The sequence below is a fragment of the Miscanthus floridulus genome, chromosome 14 (genome assembly GCF_019320115.1).
Source record: "Miscanthus floridulus cultivar M001 chromosome 14, ASM1932011v1, whole genome shotgun sequence".
NCBI classification, from domain to species: domain Eukaryota; kingdom Viridiplantae; phylum Streptophyta; class Magnoliopsida; order Poales; family Poaceae; genus Miscanthus; species Miscanthus floridulus.
This window is the reverse complement of record NC_089593.1, coordinates 70688003-70710342: the sequence shown is the minus strand read 5'-3', so window position 1 is coordinate 70710342 and position 22340 is coordinate 70688003. Positions and strand designations below refer to the sequence as shown.

General features: G+C 45.0%; 1 protein-coding gene across 1 annotated transcript; it reads right to left on the bottom strand.

The window, feature by feature from the left end:
- Positions 1 to 14299: 14299 nt before the first annotated feature.
- On the bottom strand, positions 14300 to 17172 carry LOC136503693 (receptor-like protein EIX2). The gene is made up of 3 exons (XM_066498687.1): positions 15975 to 17172; positions 15613 to 15830; positions 14300 to 15193 (listed from the first exon to the last, which is right to left on the bottom strand). Exons 1-3 carry the CDS (start codon positions 17170 to 17172, stop codon positions 14300 to 14302), a joined length of 2310 nt encoding a protein of 769 aa, XP_066354784.1.
- Between the last annotated feature and the right edge of the window lie 5168 nt (positions 17173 to 22340).

Sequence of the window (22340 nt, the reverse complement as noted above, 5' to 3'; positions counted from 1 at the left end):
GTATTACGGCTACCGTATCAACTGCCTTTATCCTGCGATGGGTGATGCTTAGGACCATGGGCATGGTCATTCCTTACGTCTCATCTGATGCTTTTGTTGGAGATGATCATTCGCTGGCACTATATTTAAACTCCGTGTGAGTGTGTGTGTGGTTTGAACAAATGACTTCCGCTACTTTTATTCGAACTGGTTTTGTAATAACTATGTTGAAACTCTGATGTATCCGTGATGCAAACTTTTATGTAATATGTGATGGTGACCGCTAAACTTATTACGATCATGGCTGGGACACGAGTTGGTTTGAAATCCTTTGTGATTTCACGGACTACCGGGTTATACGGGCTTAAGTTTGCTCAATCGTCTGCTCTGGTGGATGATTTTCTTACTTAATTTCGTATAATTGGTCGGTTCTGTTACAGCTGGTATCAGAGCATGGTTTAGCGTGTTACTGTTCACAAGTGTATTTAAAACAAAAAGACATTTGGAAAACGTGATTTTTAAAACTATAAAGTGTGCCAGTGATCATATCCTTTATGCCCAGTTAAGGACTTTAGGTGGCTTAATTAAGTGCTGACTAGGGTTCTTGCATCATATTTCTCTTTCGTCGCTCATACGGCGTGCTATTGTATGAGTGCCACTTGTTTGAGTGGTAATGAATGGATCATTTGCCTCTACACATCGGTAAGTGTGAGTTGTGAGAGCATGATCGGATACACCGCCGATCTAGGGTAAATGCTTATATGATGCCGGAGTAATTACATGTTCTACGCATGTTTTACAAAGGTATCTCATGTATGGGTCTTCCGTCTATGGAGGCGATGCCGTCAATAGGACGATGGTTCGGGTAGTTACTACCGTTGTACACGTATCTGGGGATTCGTGTAGAGCGTGTAGATAAAACTTTACTGCTTTTATGCATTCATTGGGAATTGGGCTGAAATGAATCTTCTGCAGGTACATAACAACGCTATCGTGTAGAACGTATTAGCTACGTATTTGAGAGATCGTTGTTATGCCACCGAATTCGTCGTTAGAAATTATTTATTTCCTAAGTTTGTGAGAACGTACGGCACGTACATACATCATGTTACTTGTGCATTTCATGCATGTCATGCATTCCTCCCCTTATAAATTGATTATCTCATTTTGATAAAAGATGTATCACCAAAAATATGTTTCTCCGAAGTAATAAAAGAACTTTTGCTACAGATGGCCCGCACGAAGCAGACCGCCCGTAAGTCCACCGGAGGAAGAGCACCTCGACGTCCGTTGGCCCTGAGGGAGCACCGCACCACGGACACCTTCTTGAGCGAGTTTGGCATGCCGACCTTGCTTTGGAGAGTGCTCCATGATGTGGGGTACCCAGAGGGTCAAGAGCCGGTGTACTCTTGGAATGAGAGCCAGTTGGCAGATGATGGACTTGTAGTGGTGGAGATCACGGTTCCTGCTCTCGGTGATGCTCCAGATTGGGATGGTTGGCATTTGGAGTTTGAGGGTCGTACTCCAGCTGAGGGTGCAGAGGGAGCAGCCTTCCGTGTCATCAGGGACATTATGAGCAGATTTCCCAGTGAGCTTGCAGCAGCTCTAGCTGGTACTTTTCCTAGGGATGATCCTCGTGATGCCATTTGGGTTCAGCCTCAAGGAAGTGCATTGGTCAGAGGTCCAGCTGAAGGACAGGCTAGTGACAACCAGGCAATGAGTGCTATGTTCGCCGCCATTAGAGCATATGAGGGTCTCGAGAGTACCTACTGGACTTTGACTGGCTTGCGTAGTGAGGATAAGCTCAAAGGGAAGAAGCAGAAGAAGAGACAGGCACGTGCTATAGCTAGCTTGCAGGAGCAGTTGGCTGATATGAACTTACAGCGAGATCAGGCGGTTGAGAGAGGTGATAGAGCTATGCAGCGAGTGCATACGTTGACTCAAGCCAACAACAATGCAGACCGCATGATTGGACAGTTGGTTCAGGAAAGGAATGAAGCCTGGAACGCAAGAAACCTTCTGCTGCAGAGGGTCGATGAGCTAGAAGAATACAACGGCAACCTGCACGAGGAGTTTCACGCGCTCTACAATGGGGTTGGCCCATATGCTCCACCGAATGCCGCTGGCATGGACATCGACGACGACGACCAGGGTGAGCCTGCAGTTTCACCTGGAGGCGATGGTGACGTCTCCGATCCCGATGATGGCCCCGAGGAGTAGGCTAGTTGCTTTGCGCTAGTATCTAGGTCCTGTCGCGATGACCTTTCTTTTGTTGGCATGTAATCCATCGTATGTTGCTTCGAACGTATGAGACTTGGCATGTGGTTGGAACTTGAGTTTCAAATGCGATATCTGAACGCATAAAAAGTCCAGTGTATGTATGCTGGCAATGTGATTGTATGGACGCGATGTTTGCCGTTTAAGTAATTCGATTAAGTGCTGTTGTTTTAATTGGAATGCGATTGTTGTGCCTCTGTTTTATTGTATGAATTTATTCTCTCCAGTAAATTCAGTACGGCATAAGTTTTCCTTCACTCGCAATTATTACAGCTTCACTTAATCGTTACTTGTTGCTGAAATATGCAGATGACAAACACTCGCCGAACCACGTATGAAGCCGCTGAGCCCGGTGCTAACGGAACAGGGACCGGTGGTGGTGGAAACCATGGCAACAACAATGAGCCTCCCCATGAACCGCATTTGCCACCTCCTCCTCCGTTTACCCCCGAGATGTTCCTCGCACAACTACTCGGGAGTCAGCGCAATGCGGAACAATCTCAGAAGAACATGGAGGATTTTCTGCGCACCATCGCCAACAACGTTCAACGTGGTAACAATCAAGGTGGTGGCATGGGAGTAAACCAATATAGCAGCTTCAAAGATTTCATGGACACCAGGCCACCCATATTCAAGGAAGCCACAGAGCCACTCGATGCTGAGGAATGGATCAACACGATGGAAGATAAATTCCGTGTGTTGAGGATGACTGAGGTTCTGAAAACGGAGTATGCTGCACTTCAATTGCAGGGACCGGCGGGAATGTGGTGGAAGCACCATCGCACCACCTTCCCTCCAAATGCTCAAATTTCTTGGAGAGAGTTTGCTGAGGCCTTCCGTGGAGTCTATATTCCACCAGGGCTGACCGAAATGAAGTTGGGAGAGTTTCTAGCATTGAACCAGGGCACCAAAACCGTGACGCAATATCTGCATGCCTTCAACAACTTATGTCGCTATGCTCCCGACATGGTTGACACAGATGCTAAAAGAATAGCCAGTTTTAAGAGGGGTCTCAATCCAAAAATGATGAAGCATGTTGCTACCAACAACCGCGTCAGATTCAACGACTTCATCAGCGACTGTCTGAAGCAGGAGAAGAATAACAACGCCAGCACCGCCGCCAAGACACGCAAGAGAGCCTTTGAAGGTGGGCCGTCTCAAGCTAGAGCACCTATGGGAGGTCGTCCTCCATATCGCCCATCGGCACCTGGCGCTAGATTCAGGCCACCTCAGCCAAGAAGCCAGAATTTCCGTGGACCTCAAAAGCCGTACAAGATGGCAGTACAGCCCAACAAAGCAGCCACAACTACGGTACAAGGCAGTTCCAAGGGAGCTGTGGGATCTGCCGGGACAGTGAGAGGACCCTGCTATAACTGTGATCAACCCGGTCATTTCTCGAAGTTTTGTCCGTACCCGCCTAAGAAGAAGCAGCAGACTTATAATGCTAGAGTGCACAGTACAACAGTGGATGAAATCCCAGAGGGAGAGCCCGTCACTGCTGGTAAGTTTCCTGTCAACGAAAACCCTGCAGTTGTTCTATTTGATTCTGGATCATCGCATTCTTTTATGAGTCAAGCATTTGCACAGAAACATGAACAACTATGCACAGAATTGGGTTATGGTTACCGTATAAGTTCAGCAGGGGCTGATGTTTTGACCAACCGGATGGTTCGAGGGGCAACCCTTGAATTAAGTAGCAGGAAGTTCCGAGTGAACTTGATAGTTATGCCTGGGTTAGTCTTGGATGTCATTATAGGGATGAATTGGATGAAGGAATGGGGAGCAGTCATAGATACGGGAAGTCGAGTACTTACCCTTAAGGATCCACTAGGTGAGGGTACTTTCCAAGTACCATTGCCTTGAAGAACAGACCTTATAAGTGTTACATGTGCTACGGCAGTCATTCCTATTCATCAGATTTCGGTAGTGTGTGAATTCCTAGATGTATTCCCGGATGAGCTACCTGGTCTTCCGCCAGATAAGGAGATTGAGTTTGGAATTGAGTTAGTCCCCGGAACAGCTCCTATTTCAAGGAGACCCTATCGGATGCCTCCAGATGAGTTAGCTGAGCTAAAGAAGCAATTAGAAGATTTGTCAAAAAAGGGATTTATTCGGCCAAGCAAGTCTGAATGGGGATGTCCCGCGTTGTTTGTGAAAAAGAAGAAAGAGGGCACGTTGAGAATGTGCGTAGATTATAGGCCACTCAACGCTGTGACCATCAAGAATAAATATCCCTTGCCACATATTGATGTTCTGTTTGACCAATTATCCAAGGCCAAGGTGTTCTCAAAAATAGATTTGAGATCCGGTTATCATCAGATTAAGATTAGGCCACAGGATATACCAAAAACTGCATTTTCCACCAGATACGGGTTGTATGAGTATCTTGTCATGTCTTTTGGCTTAACAAATGCTCCTGCATATTTTATGTTCTTGATGAATACAGTTTTCATGCCAGAATTGGATAAGTTTGTGGTAGTATTCATCGATGACATTCTGGTGTACTCCGAGAATGAGAAAGATCACGAAGAGCATCTGAGAACTGTCTTGACCAGACTTAGAGACCATCAATTGTATGCTAAGTTTAGCAAATGCGAATTCTAGTTGAAGGAAGTTCCTTTCCTTGGTCACATTCTATCAGAGAATGGAGTTTCAGTCGATCCAAGTAAGGTGCAAGAAGTTATGAATTGGAAAGCACCGACCACAGTTCCTGAGATTAGAAGTTTCTTAGGACTAGCGGGTTATTATCGTCGCTTTATACCAGATTTCTCCAAGATCGCCAAACCGATGACAAGCCTCCTTCAGAAGGATCATAAGTTTGTGTGGACAGAAGAGTGTGAAGCAACTTTCCACACTTTGCAAAAACTGTTGACCACTGCTCCTGTTCTAGCACAACCAGATATTGAGAAACCATTTGATGTGTTTTGCGACGCATCAAAAACTGGATTAGGCTGTGTACTTATGCAAGAAGGGAGAGTCATTGCTTATGCATCACGTCAATTGAGAAAGCACGAGGTCAACTATCCAACACATGATCTTGAACTTGCTGCAGTTGTGCACACCCTAAAAATTTGGAGACATTATCTACTTGGTAATGTGTGCAACATCTTCACCGATCACAAGAGTCTTAAGTATATCTTTACCCAACCAGAGCTAAACATGAGACAGCGTAGATGGTTGGAATTGATCAAGGATTACAACTTGAATGTGCAATATCATCCTGGTAAAGCCAATGTAGTGGCAGATGCTTTGAGCAGAAAGTCACATTACTTAAATGTGCAGCCATTACTTGAAGATGGGTTCGATCTAATGCATCCTGCTGTGTTACATAGTATTCAGATTAGTTGCTCTTTGGAAAGTAAGATCATAGAAGGCCAGAAAACCGACAAGGGGATATTCCACATCAAAGAGAAAATAAAAGAAAAGCCGTCTCAACACTTTAAAGTGGATGAACAGGGCGTGTTGTGGTTTGACAACCGTCTTGTGGTTCCCAAGGATCGAGAGCTTAGGAATAAACTCATGGATGAAGCTCACCTTTCTAAGCTATCTATCCATCCCGGAAGTAGTAAGATGTATCAAGAACTAAGATCTCGTTATTGGTGGACCAAAATGAAGAAAGAAATTACAGCATATGTTGTCAGATGTGACACATGTTGTCGAGTGAAAGCCATTTACATGAAACCTGCCGGTATGTTGCAACCCTTATCAGTCCCTAGTTGGAAGTGGGACGATATCAGTATGGATTTTATCACGGGTTTGCCCACTACTCAAAAAGGACATGATTCGATTTGGGTAATTGTGGACCGTCTTACCAAGACCGCTCATTTCTTGCCGGTCAAAACAGATTATCGACCACCTCAATATGCCGAGAAGTATATCGCAGAAATTGTGAGGTTGCATGGAATACCAAAGACCATAGTGTCGGATAGAGGCTCACAGTTCATGGCTCATTTTTGGGAACATTTACACAAAGGCTTAGGAACTAGTTTGATTCGCAATACCGCTTATCATCCTCAGACAGATGGTCAGACTGAACGAGTAAATGCTGTTTTGGAGGATATGTTGAGAGCCTGTGTATTGTCTTCTAAGGGATCATGAGAGTCATGGTTACCGTTAGCTGAGTTTTCTTATAATAATAGCTATCAAGAAAGCATCAAGATGGCCCCATTCGAAGCTTTATATGGCAGAAAATGTAGAACACCATTGAATTGGATCGAGCCTGGTGATAGAAGGTATTATGGCATTGACTTTGTAGAAGAAGCCGAGAAGAAAGTTCATATTATTCAGCAGAATATGAAAGCTGCCCAATCACGTCAGAAAAGCTATGCAGACAAAAGAAGGAGACCCCTTGTATTTGAAGTTGGTGACTATGTTTATCTGAAAGTCACGCCAATGAAGAAGAAAAGGTTTGGAATCCGAAGGAAGCTTGCTGCGAGATTCATAGGACCATACAAGATCTTGGAACAAAGAGGTCCGGTAGCCTACAAGTTAGAGTTACCTGAGTCAATGAGTACAGTTTTCCCAGTTTTCCATGTATCACATCTCAAGAAATGTTTGCGTGTTCCGGAGGAAAGAATAGAACCTCGAGGTATCCAACTCAAATCAGATTTGGTGTATCGCGAACAACCAGTCCGAGTGTTAGACACTAAGGAACGTGCTACTCAGAATAGTGTGGTGAAAACATACAAGATACAATGGGATCATCATGATGAGGGAGATGCAACTTGGGAAACAGGAGAGTATCTGCAAAAAGCTTATGAAGAATTTTATAACAAATGGTTCGTAACCCAAATCTCGGGACGAGATTTTTATAAGGGGGGAGGGCTGTAACACCCCGGTGTTATGCCTACATTTAAGCACTGCAAATCACGCATAGCATGCATCATCAAGCATCCAAAACATACATGCTTAATCGTGTGAATAACAATTGAAACATCGCTTTGAAACATCTAAAACATGTTGTGGAACCTGAATGTTGCATACACCAGTTTAAGAATTGTTTTGCCCTAATTTTGTTTGCTAGGTTAGTAGAACTTGTTTGGTTATGATTGTAAATCATCTAGAATTGTTTATCACAATTTTTGGAGCAAGGTTTGTATTTGAATTTTTGTCGAATTTTGCTTTAAAAATAATTCTCCAAACATTAGGGTTTAAGTCGAAATTTACTTTAATGTTATAATTCAAAATCTATACTGAATTGGACATTGGTATTAAAATCAAAGTTGTAAAGGATAAAATTTTGAGCAACTTTCATTTTTGGTACATTTTCAAAAGAGGTCATTTTCTTGCTCAAAATAATGTTTGAAAGTTGGCATTTAAAAATATCTTGAAAATATAAATTGAAAATCTTCATTTCCTTTTTCCTGGGCCGCCGCCTCGTTTCTCGGCCCACGGCCGAAGCTGGCCCAGTGAAGCCCCGCGCCGCGCCAGCTCGCCTCGCCCCGGCCCTGCCCAGCGCGCTGGCCTGCCTCCGCGCTCGCTCGCCCGCTGGCGCGCCGCGTCGTGTCCCGACCGCGTCAGGGCGCGCTCGCCGCGTGGCCGCCCTGCGCTGGCAACGCCCGTCGCGCGGCAGCCACGGCCTGACTCCACCTCCACGCGCGCGCCTTCTTCTGCCCCACAGCGCTGCCTCCTCCTCATTCCTCCTCCCGCTCTCTCAGCCGCAGAGCAACAGCAGCAGCTCACGCCCGCGCGCACCACGAGCTCGCCACCGCCGCCGCTGCCTCGACAGCAGCATACCCCTCCCACGCCTCCATTCCCCGATTCACGCCGCCAGCAGCTCCGCCTAGCCTCCCTGCTTTGCTTGCGTTCGCTTGCAGCCGCCGTCGTCGAGGTAAGAACCAAGCGCGGCCGCCTCCTTCCTCTCCGGCGAGCGCACTGCCGCGGCCAGGTGGCTCGTCACGCCGCCGGGCCACCTCCACCATCCCAGCCGTTGCGGCTCGGCATGGCATACACGCTGGCACCACCCGCGCCACCGGGAGGGCTTGCCGCCGGTGAGCACCGGCCGGCGGAGCGCCTCCCCTGCTCTCGGTCGCTGACCAGCAGGGCCCAGCCGCAGTGGCGTGGCCTTTTCCCGGCCGAGCTGGGCCAGGCTGGCTTGGGCCGAGCCCCGAGCCAGGCCGCCGCTCGCCCCTTCGCTCGGACTGAGCAGGCCGATTGTGGCCGTGGGCCAGTTCGTTTCCACGGGCTGGCCCAGTAACGTTTAAATGATTTGATTTCCATTTATTCTTTATTATTTGAAATCTGAAATGGTTTGAAAAATGTTTGGGTGCTCAAACTTGCTCCAAATTTGTTGAAACAAATTTTGCTAGGTTCCTTATCATCAGATCTACTTGGGAAAATTATTGCATGTCATTTTTGGGATACTTTTCTGTAGGATTTTATTTAATCATGAATATTGCTGATAACTTGAAAAATATGTAGAAAAATCTATAGGCTTCATAAAAATATGATTCCAAGTTTGTTAATCTTATTATGTAATGTACTTCCTAGGAAAAATATGTTTCATGCATGTGCTGTGGGAAAATTTTGAGGTGTAGTTCAAGTACCATTAATGGCTGAATTTTGTTATTTTTGCTAGAGAGCAAACTTTGTATAAAACATGCATGTGAAAATTTTTGGACAGTCATTATATACCATGAAGAACCTAAGAAAAATAGTAATTCTGTTGTTTGACACTTTTCATAGTACAAAGTAATTTCATGCTCATTTTTATGCTATAGCTTGTCATTTTTGTGTAGGATAGTTTACTTATCCAAATGCCATGAAATTTTTATGGTAGTCTGTTTAGGGTAGTAGTATGCTACTGTAATTTTCTCAGATTTTTAGGAGCATCAGAAATATAGGTTGCTATTCAAACCTATTTATTAATTAGGGTTTAAGCAAGTGTTGCTTTAAGTGTGATTAAGAAAGTAGTAAAGCTTTGGTGTATCTTTGAAGCATTTCATAAGATAGGTTAACTTAACATATTAGTAGTAGAAGAGAATGCAGTAGATGGCATGTGCTTGTAGTATAGTTTCTTGGATGATGTTGACTACCTTGCATTTAAACCTATCCATTGCATCCATCTCCTTCGATGCACCGTTTGCATAATCACTTACGCGCATTGCATCATACAGGATCGCAAACCGAGAACCCAGTCGTCATACCCGAGGAGCCCGAGGAGCAGCTCGAGGTGCAGCAGCAGGAAGTGCCAGAAGTCGACGAGGAGGACGTTGAGGAACTTCCGGAGTGCCCCGATCATCGCCCGAGCTCCTTCGAGAGAGGCAAGCCCCGGAGCATTTTTCTCCCAGTTTGCAATGATTTAATTAAATTCTTTACTTTAATTGATGCATTACGTTCAGGAGTTGTTTGCAACCGTTGCTGCATTATACCTTGCTTACCTTTGTTATACTATATCCTTGTTACCCTGGTATCCGCAGTTGAGTCAATGCATAGCTGGCTTAGACCGGTAGAAGTCAGGTGATTTCCTGTCACCTGCGAGCTATAGGTGGTTACCTGGATCTGCTTGGATGACTATGAAGTCATGGTATAACTAAGTGTTAAATGAAGTTGAGACCGGACGGAGACTTGCAGAGTTTTGGACTGTAGTGTTTCCGTCTGTGTCGATTAAGGACCGACCGTTGTTGGGCCTCGAGTCATGTTGAACGAATGCCTTACATTTAGCTGGCCGGATAAAGTACCTTCCGACCGTGAAGCTAGGAGATTTTTCGGGCCGAGTGGATTGCCCGCAACGCACTGTGCCGGAGCAGGTGTGGTAGGACACGGGGGCGGGATGATAAGGCCAAAGTGCAGTCGGTCGGCCCCCGGGTACATGTGGTTCCTGGCAAACTCGAGATTCCTGGAAAGTTAACTCGGTGATCAATATCTCACTTTAGCGGGTGAGTGAGGTTTGTGTAAGGAATAAATCACCAGCTGGTTAGGAATCGATTCGAATCGCCATCGCTCCTGGATAGTGAGCACTTGACTTGAGTTACTTCATCGTAGTAAATGTTATGGAACACTTGGACAGTTATAATGAATATGACAGTATGGAAGTTGTTTAATGATCATTGGTTATCATTATCTGCTTAATCACATGTTTACTCTAGTATAGGTGCAAACCTAGTGACAGGTTAATAATAATTAACTTGGCAATAATGCTTTTAGAAAGGTGCTTGAAATGCTAAAAATGCTTCTTTTTGCAAATGAGTCAGCTACCATACTATAAAGCCCTTCATAATCCTTGGTGTCATTTATTTTCGGTTATGTCGGGTAAGTCTGGCTGAGTACCTTCTCGTACTCAGGGTTTTATTCCCACTTGTTGCAGATGGGCAGATGTATTACGGCTACTGTATCAACTGCCTTTATCCTACGATGGGTGATGCTTAGGACCATGGGCATGGTCATTCCTTACGTCTCATCTGATGCTTTTGTTGGAGATGATCATTCGCGGGCACTATATTTAAACTCCGCGTGAGTGTGTGTGTGGTTTGAACAAATGACTTCCGCTACTTTTATTCGAACTGGTTTTGTAATAACTATGTTGAAACTCTGATGTATCCGTGATGCAAACTTTTATGTAATATGTGATGGTGACCGCTAAACTTATTACGATCATGGCTGGGACACGAGTTGGTTTGAAATCCTTTGTGATTTCACGGACTACCGGGTTATACGGGCTTAAGTTTGCTCAATCGTCTGCTCTGGTGGATGATTTTCTTACTTAATTTCGTATAATTGGTCGGTTCTGTTACAGCCACCGCCGATGTCGCCATGCGCACGCCTTCTTAACGGATCTGGGCACTCCTCGCTGGATCTGAGACCCCGCTCGCCGGATTTAGGCCATGGCCGCCGGATCCGCTCGCGTGCTACCATGGATCTGAGCTCCAGCGAGGAAGAGAGGCTGCGCGAGGGAGGGAGGTTGCGCCACGCCACGCCATGGATTTGGGCGCTTCAAGAGGATGGGAGGCCACGCCGTGCCGCCGCGCCGCCGCAGCCGTCGTCGTGGATTTGAGCACCAGCGAGGGGGAGAGGCTGCGCGAGGGAGGAAGGTCGTGCCACGCCACCTCGCTCGTGCCACCGCTGGTGCGCGAGCTGGCACCAAGATCTGGCCGGGGGAGGAGGCTGCGTCCCCCGTGTCATCGCCTGGGTAGCGTCGCCATCAGGAGAGCCCCTGAGCACGCGTCCGCCACTGGGGTGTAGGTCGCCGCCGGGAGAGCCCGCTCTTGCCCGCTCGTTCCTTCAGCGTAGACAGAAGTGAGAGAGGAGAGATAGCACCTGGAGCCGAGAGAAAGAGAGAGACAGTTGAGAGAGAGATGGGATGAGGCCTCCTAACCCTAACTCAGCAACATATACATAACATGGCTAACGGGCCTTCTAGGTTTATTTGGTCCTCGGGCCAATTTTTCGAGATGGTTAGGAAAATTACCGCCTCCAAAAATCAGTTTATGGAGGCGGATGCCTTAATACGACCGCCTTCGAAAATTGACCATTTTTTGATGCGGTTGTCTTAAGATGTTCGCCTCCGTCAGGAGGCGGTTATTTTTTGACCGTCTCTGTAAATCGATTTTACGAGGCGGGCAAACGTGACCACCTCCGTAAATGAAAACGACTGCCTCCGTTAATCGGCCGGCATTTTTCGAGGTGGTTGTATTTTATGACTGTCTTGGTTAATGTTTGGGCACCGCCTCACAAAATCATTTTTGTAGTAGTGACTGCTGGGACGAATGGAGGCTCGTCGTTACGGAGCTCAACGCCGGCGCAGAGGTCGGCTGCGGCGCATGGAGCTCGCCGGTGCGACAGCGGCGTGGGAAACTCATCGGCGGGGTGACGTCACACGAAGCTCCTCCCTTCGCCTGCTGGAGGATCCAGTAAGGCAGCACGGGCACGACGCCGGAGACGAGGATCCACACTATACCGTACCCGAGGTGGCACGCGCCAGCGCCGATGAGGAGCAGCGCGGGGTGGAGCCGGTTGCTGAGCACCCCAGGAGCAGGCCGAGGTTCTTGCCGACGTCGCAGGCGACCCCGAGCAGCGCGAGGCGGCTCTGGTCGTGAGACCTTGAGTGCGTGCGAGTAGAGCGTGAATGTGGAGCTGGCGCCGCCCGCGACCTGCACCCACACAGCCACCCCAGCCCCAGCCACGGTGGTCCCCCATCTCGCTTGCGGAGGGGACAACCAGAGTAGCATGCGCGATGTACAGTTCAAGACGTATTGCGAGGCTATGAGGGAGGAGCGGTGCGGGGTAGAGAAAGAGCCACATATGTGCATTTGCCATGGGCAGGTTGTTTTTGGCCGGTCCGCAGGCCCAGCAAGCAAGCATCCGAGTGGACGGACACCCTAACCAAAGCATTACTGATTTGTTTTAGGAACTAAAATTAATCCTCCATATTCACTACAGTTCGATAACATGTTGATTTTTTCCACTAATGTCATATAAATTCATAAAAAAATAAGGATAAGCTAAACTCCGACATAAATCACCTGTGACACCACACGAGTTTGAGGCTGCATGGTCAGAACTCAGAACTACTTAATGAGTTTAACTTCAACAAGGACCCGACCCCTAAGGACGTACTCTGTACAGAAATAGGCATGATTGGGTAAGGCCTACTTCAATAAGGAATATTGTGGTCAGAACATGAAGGTTAAGAATGGTCTTATATAGATGAAAAACATGCCTCCACATGTTCCCTAAACAAATGATGTGATTCATCAAATGTAGGAATGAGGCTGAGGCAGCAAAGTCATACGGTGACATGGTAAGCTTGATATCAAATATAAGAACTGAATGTTTTTATTTACATGTACTGAATGTTTTTGCAGTCAGTAAGAGTTAGACAGCTTGTGGGGTTTTGTCGAACAAGCATAACAGATTTTACACACGATTAGATTTCTGGTAGTTCAACAATACGGTTAACATGTCCTGCTCTCCACGCTGGGCGCCGCCGCCTTGGCTCCTTCTCGCGACCTGGCCAACTCTTCCGGCTCCGAGCCTCCGACGCTCTGTGGATCTGCGGCTGGCGGCCGCGGCCCCGGAGTCCACCCGTGCGCACGGCCACATGAGTACTGGTGGTACCGTGGGAGCAGTCGAACAGAGCAAGCGAACAGGCCAATCTGGCCCGGCCCTCCCTCAATGCCTCTGACGTCTGGATTCTTCCATTCCATTCTGGTATTTATCTGAACTCTGATGTGTGATCCATTTGTAGCTGTATCTCAACCTGTAGTGAGCTACAGATCGTTCACAATAAAGAGAACCAAAGATTTTGGCATCATATTTTTCTCGTGATGATGTCAAAACAATTTTAGTTCAATCATCAGATAAGTTAGAAATTTTATCTTCATTTTAGTTATTTTTATGTGTGACATTGGCCATGTATGGAAATCACGGCCTCACCCCACGGCATGGAAAACACGAGGGCTACTTCAATCTCGTGGTCGATGTGTCTCGGGTGGTAGAAAAAATCATCTGTACCGTAGGGCATCTGGCGAGATTTTCTTGATTCTCGTAGTGGGGAGACTATAGATCGGATTTTAAGTGGTCCCAAACACGTCCATTAATGGGTCACCGCTGGGTACAGACATAATGGGTATTTTTCACCGTTAGACAGAGGCTCTAGTCTTAAACAAATCATGGGTCCACACCACTCTTCCTCCAACAGTGAAGGCCCTTTCCTTCGCCTCTTACTTTGTTATCCAAGTCAGTTGTTCTTCTCAGTTCTATGTATCTTTCTGTTTGATTCCTTAATTTCTTGAGGATCCATTTGGTTCGTCTAGTTTGGTTAAGTTTAAGTTGAGCTTCGAGCCTGGTCAATGTTGGTTTTGAATTCTATTTTTGTTTGAATTCCTGGCCTTGATTGTTAATGATGAGTTTGTTGGAGAATATGATGAACCCAACAACAATAAATGACATTCTTTTACATAGTTGATCTCGGTAACATAGGTTCTACATACATAGCAGATAGCAAACTTATGTTGATCTAGATTCCTAGTTACAACTGGTAGATGAAATTTTCACATCTACATAAGATGTGGAGCTAAGAGCCACCAGGTGGTTTTGATCTCTGCTATACTTTTTTCCATGTCTTGAAAGCCCTGCTCAGAGCCACTTTCACATAAACCCAATCATACAAGCCGTCAGAGATCAAGAAACAAACAACTCTATAGTTCTTTTTAAATAGGAAGAGACAGAAGACTATCCAGAGACCCATTACATATCCACAACCAATAGCCAGGAAATCGAAAACAGTATCACCTCCATGTTTGTGAGCTTCTGGAGTTGCTGGAGTTAAACCAGGCTCTAAACAATTTTTGGACAGAGGAGGACCGCTGAGACCGGGGTTGCCGATATAAATGGATGCTCGGTCACTAAGTGTTTGCAGTTGATTGCCAGATGGTATCCTTCCTGTCAGATTATTGTAGGACAGGTTCAAGAAGATCAATGATGTTAGAACTGATATGCTTGCTGGAATTTCCCCGAAAAAATTATTATGTGATAGGTCAAGTGATTCCAACGAGGGTACTTCACCAATACTGTCAGGGATTATCCCACTAAGATGATTCCACGACAGGATTAAGTTCTTCAAAGCAGGAAGCCTACCAATTTCTTCAGGAATGGGTCCTGTCAAACTATTGCATGAAAAATTAATATTTACCATGTACACGATTCCACTCGTGAATTCAAGCTGTTGCCCTTTCATGACCACCAATGAACTATCAGTATAAGAAACCACATCAATGACATCAATGCTGAGGCCGCAATCAACCATGTGTGAAAGTGGGCCATCCTCTTGAGGAGGAACAGCCATAGCTATCAACTCTGCAAGTGATTCTGGTATTATCCCAGAGATATTGTTACAAGCCAAGTCTAAATACTGCAGCTGCTTCATCTTGGAAATTTGTTGTGGTATGTGGCCAGAAAACAAATTTGAGCGCAAACTTAGAAACGACAATGAGGGTATCTATCCCCTATCCGTGTGGGTAACATTCCAGAAAATTGATTATATGAAAGGTCAAGAAAAATCAGTTCCTGACACTTAAGAAGAAATGTTGGGAATTTTCCAGACAGATAGTTTGTGTTCAGGTTCAAGATGGAAATACTTGATGAGCTACTATTCTTTTTTGTAGGTGAACTCCCTGCCTTTTGTTGCTCCACGCAGTTGGGAAATGGTCCATGAAGTTGGTTTTCTGATAAGTCTAACAAAACTAAATTTTCCAAGTGGCAAAAGTAGCGAGGTATTCTACCAGAGAGAGAATTTTTGTAAAGCATTAGTGCTTTTAAAAGTGGAGCTCCTAAATCTGATGGAAACTTCCCTGACAAATTGTTTCTGGAGAGGTCCATGGATTTTAAATCTTTGGGTAACTTTGGAATGGGACCAACCAAACAGTTGTCACTGAAATCCATAGTGTCTGCCTCCATTTTCCTGAACATTGTTGGTGACAACAAGCCGCTGATCTGATTTCTTGATAAAACCAAATGTTGAGTCCCAGAGAACGTGACCCAAAACCAAGGAGGTATCGGACCAACTATACTTGTATTTGATATACCAAGAACATGCATATCATTCTGTGATCTTAGCCACTCTGGAAACCTAGGCCCTAGCACGCAAGACTGTAATCCAGCATCAACTAGTTTAAACGGAGGAATCCAGCCATGTTTGAACACCATAGATAATGAGTTGCCATATAACATTAGATGAGTCAGGCTAGCCATTTCTGTAAAATGGGTTTCATTGATTGTACCTTCCAGGTTGTTAGAATCAAGCCATAATTCTGTCAACTTTCTGAGTGCTGATATGCCAGTATGTAGCTCTCCTGTAGGCAAGTTATCACTAAGCATAAGAGTGGTCAAATTTCTGAGATGTCCGAGCTGAGAAGGCAGATTCCCAGTAAGCTTATTCTCAAATAAAATTAAGTCTTGTAGCCTATTTTCAGCAGGAAATCTCTCCAGTAGTACTGCAATTGGGCCATTGATGCTATTCATATAAGGACTCGATTCCTCCAAGTTGTTCAGCTTCTTGAAGGTTGTGGGCAAGGTACTGGTTTGGTTGTTGTCACTAAGATCTAATCTTGTGACTGACGTCATATTTCCCACGTTTTGAGGAATTGAACCTTGGAGGTCGCACACACTCATGCCAAGGTGAAGGAGACTAGGTAGGTCCCAAAATAAGTTTTTGGTTCCAACAGAAGAGCTACTAAACTCATTGCCGGAGAGCTCGAGGTACTCAAGTGATGTCAGGTTAATATGACCTGGTGATGGAATGACATTTCGGAGCCCACAGCCGCTCAGACTAAGTGTGACAAGGGAAGGAAGCTTGTTGACTACATGAGCCCAGTCAATCACCTTGCTAAGGTTCACCAAGCTCAAATCAAGGTATTGTAATGTTGTGAGGCGTGACAACCATGCAAGATCAGCCGAATAAATATAGGAATCCCAAGATAAGCCGTTCAGATCAAGGTGGAGTAACTTGGAGAGGTTACCAAGCTGGGGCGGCACCCGCCCACCAAACATTGCAGAGGAGAGGGAGAGGTACCTCAGGTTCTTGAGGCCGCCGATGAACTCCAGGATAGGAGTTCCAGTGAATTTGCCGCTGCTAAGCTCTAGTGTCCTCAGGTTCTTTAAACCCAGCAAGGATGAGCTCATCTGACCGTCCGGGAAGCCGACATTCGTGAAGCTCAGGGAGAGCTCCACGACATGGCCGGTGCGGTTGCTGCAGCGGATGCCGTTCCACTGGCAGCAATCTTTGCCTTGCCATGATGACAGATAGTTTTCAGGATCGATGAGGCCGGCCCTGAAGTCAAGGAGAGCATCCCGCTCGTGGGGGATGCAGCGGAGATTCCTAGAAACTGGAACAGCAGCCGCGACAGCGGTGGACTGAATTCGGAGGAACGAAAGGACCATGTTGTTAGGAGTAGACTCAGATGCAGACGAGGTTTTCATTATCGGAAATAAAAATTTATCGGAGGTCATGGATAAACAGGATATGCAGGATATATCGGAAATATCGGACCAAATTCAAAAAAAATTTAAATTGTTTTGAAAAAATTTCGTAGAATTTGACTTGAAACTATTCCTAAGTTATTAAACATCACTTGTTCACAGATAAAAACAAGAATAAAACATTATAGTGTGGGACCGTCGCACGGCTGAATTTGGGTTGTCTGTGTGGGAGCAGGAAAGAAGGGAAAAATTTGGCCGATGTCAAATTTTATCGGACCCTGTGGATAGAAGGGAAATTTCGGAAATTTCCGTGAATTTCGGCCGATAAAAAAAACCTTGGATGCAGATGCAGGGGTGTATTTAGCTCGGTCATTTGTAATTGTAATGTTTCTTGTGACACCTGCTCACTGAAAATGTTCAGTGTTCTATGTCTGGGCTAAGGGGAAATAGGTTGGGCGAGCACGCATGCAGCATGCTCGATGTCGATTTATGCTCGAAAGTTTGAGCTTCTACGGTTCTTCCAGTGGTAGAACAAGTCTAGTTGTCGTTGACCCTTGCATCGTGTTTCATCATTCATTCAAGCTTCAAAATTTCAGTGGCTCACTACAACTACAAATGAGTGCTGCATGGTGCGCGCGTACCGGTCCGGTAGTGGCGGCAACCTTTCCCATCTTTCGACTAGAAGTGAAAAGTGTAAACTGCTTAAGGGCTCGTTCAGTTGTTAGGGAATCATTCTCTGGAACGATTCCTACTGGACAGGGACGAGCTAGAGCAAATTCAAGAGGGGTGCGTTTGTCTTGTCAGTGCATAGATTTTCACCGTATAAATACGTATATGGTGAAAAATTGAACATAATCATTGTTTTTCTGTTTTTTCATGGGTGCAGCCGCATCCCTTATGTTGAACATGGATCCTCTGTAGCTAGAGCGGGGTGAATAGCCTATTTAAAAATCTATAAGATCACTAGAGAAATTTGATTAGTATGACAAATAACGAAATACAAACTTGCTCTAACTCTACAAGGATTGCAAGCCACCTATCTAATAATTCTAGTCACTATAATCACTAGGCACATAATTGGCTAAGTCACTACTCACTAAGAGCTCTCACACTTTCTACACTAAAGAGCTCCACTAGATAAACTTAAGCAACAAAGCAAGCTCTCAATTCTAGCTACACTAAAGAGCTTGCTACAACTAGTTTACGGGAAAGTAAATTAGTGAGTAGGGTGACTATACTGCCGCGTAGAGGAATGAACCAATCACAATATGGAGACAACCAAACACCGGAAGAAATCCAATCACACAAGAGACACAAGATTTTTCTCCCGATGTTCACGTACTTGCCGGCACGCTAGTCCCCATTGTATCGACCAACACTTGGTGGTTCAGCGGCTAATAGGTATCACACACCTAGCCCACCACAAGAGGTGCCGCAAGAACCTACCCATAAGTGAGGTAACTCAATGACACGAGCAATTTACTAGAGCTGCCTTGTGGCTCTTCGCCGGCGAAGGTGCAAGACCCCGCACAATCACCGGAGCCTGTCATGAACAATCACCAACTCGTGCCGAAGCTCTTTCACTGCTCCACGCCGTCTAGGTGGCAGCAACCACCAAGAGTAACAAGAAATCCGCAGTCACAACGATCCCCAAGTGCCACTAGATGCAATCACTCAAGCAAATGCACTTGGAATCACTCCTAATCTCACTATGATGATGAATCAATGATGGAGATGAGTGAAAGGTGTTTGCTTAGGCTCATAAGGATGTCAAGTATGTCAAAGTGCCAAGAGGGTAAGCCCCAAGCCAGTCAAGAACTATATATAGTGCCCCATTCGCTCAAAGAGCCATTGGGACCTCGCAGACACGATCAGACTCACTGACCGGACGCACCCCAGCGTCCGGTCAGCTACGTCCGATCAGCCGATACCTGCCATGTGTCCTCCCTTTGAATGTCATCCGTTCATCTCTAACGGTCAGCTCCCGATCGCATGAATACTTAAGTTAGGACTAGACTCACTCATTGATTGACCGGACTCTAGAGTACACGGCGTCAGGTCACGAACAGGAAGGTTCTAGAGCCGATTTCCATTGACCAGATGCATCAGATCATAGACGACCTGACGCACCCGTGCGTCCGATCGCGCCGCCTTGCAATTTGTGACCGGACGCGCCGGTCGGTCCCGAGCCAGCATCCGGTCCTTCCACCTCGCTCTCGGCCAGAGCAGCACCCCTACTTATAATTGACCGGACACTGCCTAGGTTTAGGTCCCTAGTCTGGTGCAGCGTCCGGTCAGTGACCGACACTGCCTTTTCTTTTTCTATCTCCTCGACCGCTTCGCCCTTACTTCCAACTTGCTAACCACAAAGTGTAGAACTTGTGTGCACATGTGTTAGCATTTTTCAAAGCATTTTACAAGGGTTAGAAGTTAGCACACTAGGTCTCTAAATGCAATGCATGAATGATGTCACCTAGTGGCACTCGATAAATCGTTTAGCCAAAGATTTCCCCTCTTTATAGTACGGCTATCGATCCTAAATACACTCACACCCTCTATGGTGTGTTGAGTGCTAAAACAAAAACCTATTTGATACCTTTGCCTTGATCTATCTTATTTTTGTTTTTCTCTTTCTTCTTTTCAAGTTGGAGCTTGATCATCTTCAACACATGTCCATCTTCATCTCCATGGACTTCATCACCATGCTCCGTCACTTGGTATGTACTAACCTTGCTCACATGACACTCATGACAAAGGTTAGTAATTAGGTTTCATCAATTAGCCAAAACTAAACTAGGGCTTTCAATCTCCCCTTTTTGGTAATTGATGACAACCTATTTACAAAGATATTCAATGAAATCTTTTTGGATTCATGTTGCTTGCCCAAGCATATTACCATGTGTAACGATTATGGACAAGTTTCATCAACCAAAATTGGTAGTATTAGCTCCTTGCATATGTGCTAAGAGTTTGGATTTAAAAGCTTGCACATATGCATGGATATAAAGTTTGGGAGAGTAATAGCTACCAAATGATGCTAAGGTGTAAAGAATGGACCTTTAAAGCATGATACCAATCAGAGTTGCCATTTGAACACCATCCTTAGCACCATGATTTGCTAGATATCACTTAAAAAGCAAAGACAAACTAGATACCTCATGAGATCAACATTAGAAGCAAGACTCTAGTACCACTTGTATAAGATCAAGTTATATCTGGCTATCCTATGCATGCTAGTTTTTCATTTCATCAATCATTTTCTACGATCTAGCATACACCACACAAGCATGGATATGAAATTGAAAAACTTGTACCATGCAAGCAAACATATGTAATGCACATACAAGTTTATGAGCTTGCTCCCCCTACTTGTATGCTTCAAGTTTTAATTGATCCCCTTTGTTTCACCTATCTTACTATCTTTGGTTTCTCTCCCCCTTTTGCTTATCTTTGGGAATTACTTCTCCCCCTTTGTCATCAGTGACCACAAAAGGTTAGCTTAAAATTTAGATAGGTTGTGTGAAACCATGATATGTGAGGACCATTTTCCCAATTTAGTTCAATCTAGATCATTTGCAAAAGATATTTAACTCGGTTTGATCCAAGGGCAACCTTCTTCACACCTCCAAATAAGGGTTATCATGCACCATGTTGAGTTAACCACTTATAGCTCATTTTCTAGATTAAACACTAGGTTCACAAGCCCACAAACATGTCATATGTTACCACTAGATCATTTCAAGCATATAAGCAATAGTGGTACCATACAAGCATAAAATTCATTTGTTTTTCATGAATGAGCCTAAGACATGATAGGAATGACTAGATGCACTAAACAAGTCCTTAGCAATAGATGAATGACATGTCAATCAACTTTACCTTGCTTAGCTCGAAGGAGAGGCATGTCATATATGGGGTGCATCAATACATATTTGAGAAGTCAAGTATGTTCGATTCATTCCTTAGCTTGCAAAACCTCTTTTCATCAATGCAAATGTCCCCTTTTTGTTGGTGATCTATTATGAAATGGTGGCGGACATCAATGTGCTTTGTTCTTGCATGTTGAACCGGATTGTTGGTGAGCTTCATGGCACTCTCATTGTCATATAGCAATGGCACTTGTTTAAATTTGATTCCAAAGTCACTCAAAGTAGCCTTCATCCAAAGTAATTGAGCACAACAACTATTGGCCGAAATGTACTTCGCTTCGGTGGTTGCAAGTGCTACACTATTTTGCTTCTTTGATGACTAAGACATAAGTGATCTTTCCAATAGTTGACATGTGCCTGATGTGCTCTTTCTCTCAACTTTGCATCTCGCATAATCGGAGTCCGAATATCCAATCAACTCAAATCTTGCTCCTTTAGGATACCACAATCCAACATTTTATGTATGCTTGAAGTACCTCAATATTCTCTTTGTTGCTTTCAAATGACTTTCTCTTGGTGAGGCTTAAAATCTTGCACACATACATACACTAAACATCACATCCAGCCTTGATGCGGTCACATAGAGTAGGCTTCCAATCTTAGACCGATACATCTTTTGATCCACCATGTTGCCACTAGCATCACTATCCAAGCTTCCATTTGTTCCAATGGTGTACTAATTGCTTTAGCATCATCCATGCCAAACTTCTTGAGCATGTCTTTGATGTACTTGCCTTGACTCATAAATGTGCCACCCTTCAATTTCTTGATTTGTAGACCAAGAAAGTAACTAAGCTCTCCAATCATAGACATATCAAATTCACTTGCCATCATCTTTCCAAACTCCTCATAGAAATCTTGATTGGCTAATCCAAAAATAATGTCATCAACATAGATTTGCAGCTAAAAGGATCTAACAATGACTAGAGGGGAGGGTGAATAGGCGTATCTAAAAATTAACTGCAAATGCTAAGTTTAAATTTATCAATCAATGTCGGAAGTCCCGACAGTTTAGGTCGGAGCTCTCGATGTCGTCAGAAGTTTCGGCACGAACTGTCAGAAGTCTCGACGCCTACGTGAACTACAAAAGCAGTGCCAAATTTAACTTTACGGATAAATAATCTTACAACCCCACTTCCTAGTGGTTTGGTGAAAATGTTGGGTCACTCCCTTGATGCCGAAATGCCTCCAAATCGTAGATCGAGTCCAAACCCTAAAATGAAGTTTGGAAGAGAGAGA

Bases quoted from the DNA above. Each gene is read 5' to 3' on its own strand.
- LOC136503693 (XM_066498687.1), bottom strand. From the start codon at position 17,172: ATGAAAACCTCGTCTGCATCTGAGTCTACTCCTAACAACATGGTCCTT. The intron at 15,831-15,974 runs GTACAATCAATG...CTTGCGTGCTAG, and splicing joins TGATTCTAACAACCTGGAAG to GGCCTAGGTTTCCAGAGTGG. The intron at 15,194-15,612 runs GTTGGTCCCATT...GATAGGGGATAG, and splicing joins ATTTCAGTGACAACTGTTTG to ATACCCTCATTGTCGTTTCT.